Source organism: Megalops cyprinoides, chromosome 18 (assembly GCF_013368585.1).
Source record: "Megalops cyprinoides isolate fMegCyp1 chromosome 18, fMegCyp1.pri, whole genome shotgun sequence".
NCBI lineage: Eukaryota > Metazoa > Chordata > Actinopteri > Elopiformes > Megalopidae > Megalops > Megalops cyprinoides.
Window position 1 is genome coordinate 2,680,194 of NC_050600.1, and position 7,518 is coordinate 2,687,711.

Below are 7,518 nucleotides of genomic sequence, written 5' to 3' on the forward strand. Positions count from 1 at the left end.
ATTAAATGTAAATCAGACTGCGACAGAATGAGCAAATACCGGATCAAATCAAAATGCATGCTGCATTGGCATGCGTGTGCAAATATCCTCATGTGATGCTAATACATACAGTTTCCAAAAACACCAGACTCAAAGGGTTCCATCAAGTTGCACCACCCATACCGAGGTGAGGAAACTAACAGCAATACCATCACCTCAACCTAAACACGTTTATCCTTCTGACCTGTGACCTCTGATGCTCATGTGGGAAATGCCACTCACATCGAACAGCTCCACGTAGTTGTTGATGAGGTCCTCAACCACGCAGATCTCCTGCCTGGTCTGACCCTCGGTCTGGAACAGACAGGAAGAGAAGACGGAGGCCAGGCTGGAGGTCGGCATCTGGTTCATACCGGAGCACTTCTGTATCCTGCAGCGCAGAGAAACAGGCCGCTTGGTCATCCCCCGAGGCGCGCGCACACACACACACACACACACACACACACAGGTACACACGCACACACACGCGCACACAGGTATACAGGCACACACTCTCACACACACACACACACACGCACACACACACACACACACATGCACACAGGTACACACGCACGTACTCTCACACACACACAAATGGGCACACACACACATGCAGGCGCACGCAGGCACGCACGTGCACACACGCACACACACACACACACACACACGCAGACACACACACACACACAAACTCTCCCATGCCAGAACTTAGGACTTAAAGATCTACAGAACTCTGTCGTTCTCAGGAGAGACACTGCTACTACACCCAGACAAGCATTTCAACCATTTACTTCAGATAAAATGCCATTTTGAATGAAAAACATATAGACACATGACCCTTATAGGTCAACCTGGAAAACTGGCATCTGCTAAGCAGATAGGTAAATACATAACTAAATACATACAACTAAATGCATAAACAGCATAGCAGTAGAACAGTCAGAGAGTGTAGTAGTATTAGCAGCAGCAGTATGAGTGGTAATTGGAACAGCAATATTAGTGGCAGTCATAATGATTGGGAGCAGCAGCAGAGGAGCAGCAGAAGTACTTGAGAGTAATAAGAATAAAAGGCATAAGCAGAGAGTAAAAGACATACGCACTGAGTGTGTGCACTGTATTTCATAGCGCCAAATCGGACCGGAATGACAGTTTTAATCAGTGTGACGGGATTTAGAGAAAGGATAGAAACTCGGGACGCTGCCTCTGTGCTGTGGGTTTAAAATATGCGCAGCCTTATCTGTACCCGCACTGTTAGCGCCTTCCCGAGGCAGGTGGCTTTAAAACAGAGGAAGAGACAGCGATATCGCCCAGCTCAAGAGCGAAAAAAAGGGTCTGATCCTCACCAAGTGTGAAGAAATGAGTCCTGTAATGATATTAAGTACAAACACTAAAACCTGGATTTGTGATTGAAGAGAGAATTTACATATGAGAGTGGATCATTTAAATGTCATTTTCATTTTTATTTTAAAAAAATAAAGAATAGGAGAGAAAAAGTGCTTTTTTCAGATAAAAAACCCCTGCAAGAAGAACCATCAGAGCTGGCTTAAATAGATCATTTGGCACAAAAAGAGGCAGTGATGCTCCATCTGCCAGTCATCCAGAATGAACAAAGCCAACCTAATGGATTTCATCCCTGGGGTTCGCTCTGCGTTCGGGTCTGGATGCAAAGGGGAGGGCAGCGGTGAAATTGCACCTTCCGCCCACCATAAAGGCCTTTTGCCTCAGCCATCACAGCCACGGTGCGGGGCGAACCATCCCTCAGACTTGGCATAAATAGCCCAGGCCGCTAATGAAAGCATTGCTCATGCCAGCGCAGGAGCCAGGGACCCTCTGAGCCTCAGAGCACGGCTGGTCATATTCACCATAAACATAGAGGCTGTCAAAACCCTGTCACAAACTGCCATCTGAGTGAGTGCGGCTAACCCCCTGCAGCCTCCGTGGGGAGAGACCGCTGAACAAGTCATTCCCGTTTCCTTTTTACTGCAGGAAAAGTGAACCCAGACCCTAATCTGCTGTTTGTGCTGGTTGGCTTTCTTCTTTGGCTAAGTGGGAGGGTGGCATCTATGGGACTGAAAAAGGAGCCACAAAGGGCCGTGTAGATGCATGAGTTCTTGTGGACTCTGACTGGGTTATGGAGGATTTCTGGAGCGTTTCACAAGTGAGATCTTGGCCTCTTTTTCTAAGGCAGTGTAATGTGGTGTCTGAGCGTGGATCTGAATAACACACGCTGTGGACTGTACGTCAGGGGTGTTGCAAAATCAGGACAGTGTGTATCATCCTGCTCTGGTTAATCAACCACAGAAATCATTGAGCACTGTGTGTGTGTGTGTGCTCTTCTGTAACAGAAAGGCAGTTTAAATTGTGTGAGAAAGGACTGACTCTTAAATGATTTCCTGCCAGCCCTTGTAGAGCTCATGCATAATGCACACATTAATGAGCGAGGAAGATATAATTGATCTTTTCAAAACTTCTGTCCCTCAGGATTACTTGTAAAAACAATAACTAAGTGAAGACCAGTGTCCTCAGGTACCGGGACCTAACTGAGAAGTGGTATGCAGGGAATGTCATCTGCAGAGGGGACCTGACCGTACCTGTAAAGGTGCTGCAGGAGGGCGGACAGGGTGGTTCTGTTGATCTGAGGTAAGCTCTGAATGAAGGTTCTGTACTTCCCCACTCTGGCCTTTTCATCCTCCAGGTCTGGCACAGAATAAAGACATCAAACAAATAAACAAACAAATAAATACACACACATTAATACATTTTGTAATAAATACACAGTTGCCTGGTTAGTAAGGCTACAGACCTAACACAGATACCCAATAAAGGTACAGCTCTTTAGTGAGCAGGGCTACAAACCTAATACAGACACCCAGAAAGGGTTCAGCTGTTTGGCTAGAAAGGGTGCAAACCTAACACAGAGACCCAGAAGGGGTACAGCTCTTTTGTGAGCAGGGCATCCTCCGTCTGGGACAGGAAGCTCTTGAGCACGTCGGAAACGTCCTCCAGCTGGTGCTCCCCTGCCCTCAGCTTGACGTTTCGCGCGTCCTTCCGGAAGCTCTCCAGGAGCTGAGCCACACGCTGAGGGTGCCCGTTCTTCTGGTAAATTCCTTCATGGCACAGACCTGAGGGCAGTGCAGGAGAGATGAAATTAGGAGCTTGTGTGAGTCCTGTGTAAAGCCAGTAGGGCAGCAGGTAGCAGAGCGGTTTCAGAGGTGACGTCACTCCCTGAGACTTGTGCTGTTGCTATTGCTGTTGCTGATGGAGCTAGGGGCAAATTGCCTTTAGCTCAACTGGTAATAATGTTGTCCATTAGAATTTAGTTGTGCGACAAGAACAGGGGTTTGAATTTTGCTTGTGCAGTCACGGAGATGCCAACCTCTTTCAGGTTCATTGCACGAGCATACAGTGTGGCACAGCGGCTTGGGAACGGGGGCCTGTGCCCCAGGAGCTGCGGGTTCGAAGCCTAATGGGGCACTGCTACAGAGTCCCCAAGCAGAGCGCCTCACGCGGGCTGGGTTGGGCACAGCGGCGGGGTGAGGGTCGCGGTGCACGCTCACCGTACTGGGTGGCGAAGGCGATGCAGCTGTCCACGATGATGGGGACATTGTTTTTGCTGAGCTGCTGGCTGCTCAGAGCTCTGCTCTCTGTTCCTGCAGCCTGGCGGATCGCCGAGTGCCACAGAGCAAAGTCCAGCCTGGTGAAGCCACGGATGTACACCGTCCTGCAGCACACACAGCAGGTTAAAATACACTAAATATACACAGGCATGCACACTCACACACATGCATACACGCATACATGCACACGCACACACATTCACACGCGCACACATGCACACACGCATACATGCACACACGCATACATGCACACACACACACACACACACGCACACATGCACACATGCACACACGCACACATGCACACGCACACACACACGCACACACGCATACATGCACACGCACACACATGCACACACACACACACATGCACACACGCATACATGCACACGCACACACATGCACACACACACATACATGCACACGCACACACACGCACACACGCATACATGCACACGCGCACACATGCACACACGCATACATGCACACACGCATACGCGCACACACACATCCATGCACGCACACACATGCACACACACACATACATGCACACGCACACACACGCACACACCCATACATGCACACGCGCACACATGCACACACACACATGCACACGCACACACACGCACACACCCATACATGCACACGCGCACACATGCACACACACACATACATGCACACGCACACACACGCACACACCCATACATGCACACGCGCACACATGCACACACGCATACATGCACACGCACACACGCGCACACACACATCCATGCACGCACACACAGAATAAAAGACGACAAATATCAATTTATAAATACTGTGATAATGGTGTAAATTTCTTAATTAATTTGGATTGGTAAAATAATAATGAAAAATCAACCGCATATATCAAGGGAAATGCTGTAGAGAGTAGTTTGGAAACAGTCTGTGTACATACAGAATTAAAAACACAGCAACACTTTCGAGTAGGGCTTTCAAGAGAGATACTAGACCTGCCACTCTCCACCATCAGCAGAACCTCCTCTCCGTCTGTGTGTGTGGACACCGCTGTGGGGGAAACACACACACACACACACGCACATACACACACACACACACACACACACACACACACACACACACACACAGAACAACGGATTTACTCTCAGCTAACACACAAATCAAAGAAACACGCTAAATCAAAGAAAGGACCATGCAGTATTCATACATATAATACATCTGAGAATACACCTACATGCATGAATATGTGAATACACAAGTATGTTCACAGAGACACACACACACACACACACACACACACATGTACATGTGCATACAGACAGCATACACACACACACACGAGGGGACACTCTGAAACGTACATGCTTACAGAGTGTGTGCTTACAGAGAGCACACACACACGCACAAATTACTCAGCACTTCATTTGTTTGGGCGTAATAGAGACAGACAGTCTGCACTTCACCCACTCCATAAACACTTCCGCACCGCTCCAAGTTCACAGTGCTGTCAGACACTTTATAACCGTTTCCAGCAAACTGCACACCAAGGCCGTCCGAGGGCCCGCAAACGCCGCCCTGTTTCCGCACACTCTGAGCGCACTCTCAACTTGCACCAGATCCTCGTGATCTAGGTGGATTTTTCAGACACAAACGATTCTCTCTGGGGTTAATAGTGTTTTCTTGTTGTGTCATGACTTTAAAAAAAAAAAAAAAACAGAGAAATGAAAAGCGGGAATAAGTAGAGCATAAATCCCGGTGTCACCAGTCATTGGAAACTACACGGTGCCGGGAGGCTGTTGTCCTCCCGGCACTCGCTGCTTCTCCTCATGCACTCCCTGCTCAAAATCAGACATCGGCCCGGTGTTCTTCAACACTCCTGCAACTGTGTGTAAGTGTGTGTTGACATCATCTCCTCCTCTGGCCAGTCAGCAGCGCTGAATCATTTCAGTTTCTATGAAGCTCATACCTCCTCCTCCTATTCTCTCAGATTTTTTATTAATGGGTGTCGCGCTGCCTGCTAAAATGCAGAAGGAGACAATTACCAAAAACAATGAATAATTTGTCTTAAAAACATCAAAGCAGCCAGGAGGCAGCCTTGACAGGAGCACAAAGAAAGGGAAAAACAGTCTGCTCGGCTTGTCTTCGGCAGCCACACCCACCTCTATTTAAGCCCAGCTAATTAAACCCGTGTAGCTCGTTAGCTGTTGGCTAGCCGCACACGCACGCGCACACACACACACACACACACACACACACACACACACACACACACGCGCAAAGACAATTATCCAGGTTGATGGAACTGATCTCTTAAATTCAATATGAAAAAGAAAAACACTTGAGAAAGCTTTACACACATTTAAACATTCACAACTGACTGTAAAACAGGACTTTATTCAACAGCAAAAAAAAAAAAAAATTAAATAAAAAATTAAACATTACTAACTACACTAAAAAATATACATAAATAAAGTAAAGCAGAGTTCATTTCCATATAGTGTACGGCTAATCCTTCACAGCTGTGAACAAAATATATTTTCATCATTAGAATTAGAGTTGCTGAGTAATGGCTTCAATTACTTGCTCCTTTAAAGCGGTATTAGAGTCATTTCAGTCATGTTATTCTGCTGCTGTTTTGTCTCTAAACAGTGGGGTTTGATTTTCCCAAACGCTGTGCTAACACTCCTGTGTCGCTCTTTCACACTTGAATTAATGGCTTTTAATCCCATGTTATACGAGGAGAAGTCCTTTGAAGCTCTACATCGCTCACAGAAACACAGGGAAAGCCTTCAGGTGACGCTTAATTTTTGTAACAAACACTTTTGCGAAGCGTCGTAATTCGGATGAGGTGGTGGGGTGTAAATCTCGCCTTAGGTGAGTGTGGGTCTCTACGTTTCCATTTGATCCAGAGTGAGGCCGTAACCGGATTAAAAGATTTATTGATTTTTCACATCTTTCTGCTGCAATCAATTGGAATGTTGGAAATCTATTCGGCTGGCAACTCTCTCCGTGTGAACTGCCCAACTCAGCCATGAGAAAGCGATTTCTCCCAGCTTGAAGAAACCCTGATAACATCCAGATGACTCACATCTAGCACTGCTCCTCTCTCTCTCACATCGGAGACATTTCCTCAAGGCGGTTAAGGGTTAAAGAGGAGGATACAGTTTATATTGCTCTGTGACACAGCACAGCTACCACTGGAACATTATTGAGGGCTTAGTCATGATGCAATTAATCAATGAGTAAAAAAGTAATCGACTTGTTTTTCTTGCACCCGCTTCAGTCCTCAGACACCAAGAGGTCGATACAGCTAAGCTTACACGGTCTACACAGTAAATGTTTCAGTTTGGCTGTGGCCACAACATTCTTTGAATTTCGCAAAAGAGTTCCGCAATTGATAGTGCACACCAGTGTAACTGTAAATCATTGGTGTGACATAATATTGGTTCTCTTACCTTGAATAGAGAACCAATATGAAACCTTTTTAAGGCGCAAAGCAAAGCAGATAACATGATCTGTAGAGAATGCTAAGGTTTTTTTGATCTGTCAAAATGGAAAAAATGGGAGTTTCAGTCAAAGTTTACAAACTTTGTTAAAGGAGGGGAAATTTATGGTTAACAGACACCATGAGGAATATCTGTATTTAGGAACACTGTCAAATCACGAATGACAACAGATACTGTTTCATTCTTTTGCTGAAAGATACTCTCTTTTTCGTTCCTGACATGCCTTCCTATTTTAAACGGCACAATTAGGCAATAGACTTATAATTAGTAGGACGGCTGTGCAAATCGTTTAAACACGACTGATAACTGACTGCCTACAGTAACACCTGAAGGATAGTAACTGTACTGAAATACAGATTTAAATCACTGCGGTC

The 7,518-nt window shown here is 46.3% G+C and overlaps 1 protein-coding gene across 2 annotated transcripts in view; it reads right to left on the minus strand.

Moving 5' to 3' along the window:
- The window catches only part of zmp:0000000660 (arf-GAP with Rho-GAP domain, ANK repeat and PH domain-containing protein 2), a 97,496-nt gene that overhangs the window by 21,864 nt on the left and 68,114 nt on the right, over window positions 1-7,518 (minus strand). For both annotated transcript variants that reach the window (XM_036551564.1, XM_036551563.1), the window contains exons 19-23: window positions 4,631-4,685; window positions 3,579-3,742; window positions 2,931-3,143; window positions 2,613-2,718; window positions 262-409 (exon numbers count right to left, since the gene is read on the minus strand). In XM_036551564.1, coding sequence (XP_036407457.1) covers window positions 262-409; window positions 2,613-2,718; window positions 2,931-3,143; window positions 3,579-3,742; window positions 4,631-4,685 — 686 coding nt within the window. The remainder of the gene's footprint in view (window positions 1-261; window positions 410-2,612; window positions 2,719-2,930; window positions 3,144-3,578; window positions 3,743-4,630; window positions 4,686-7,518) is intronic.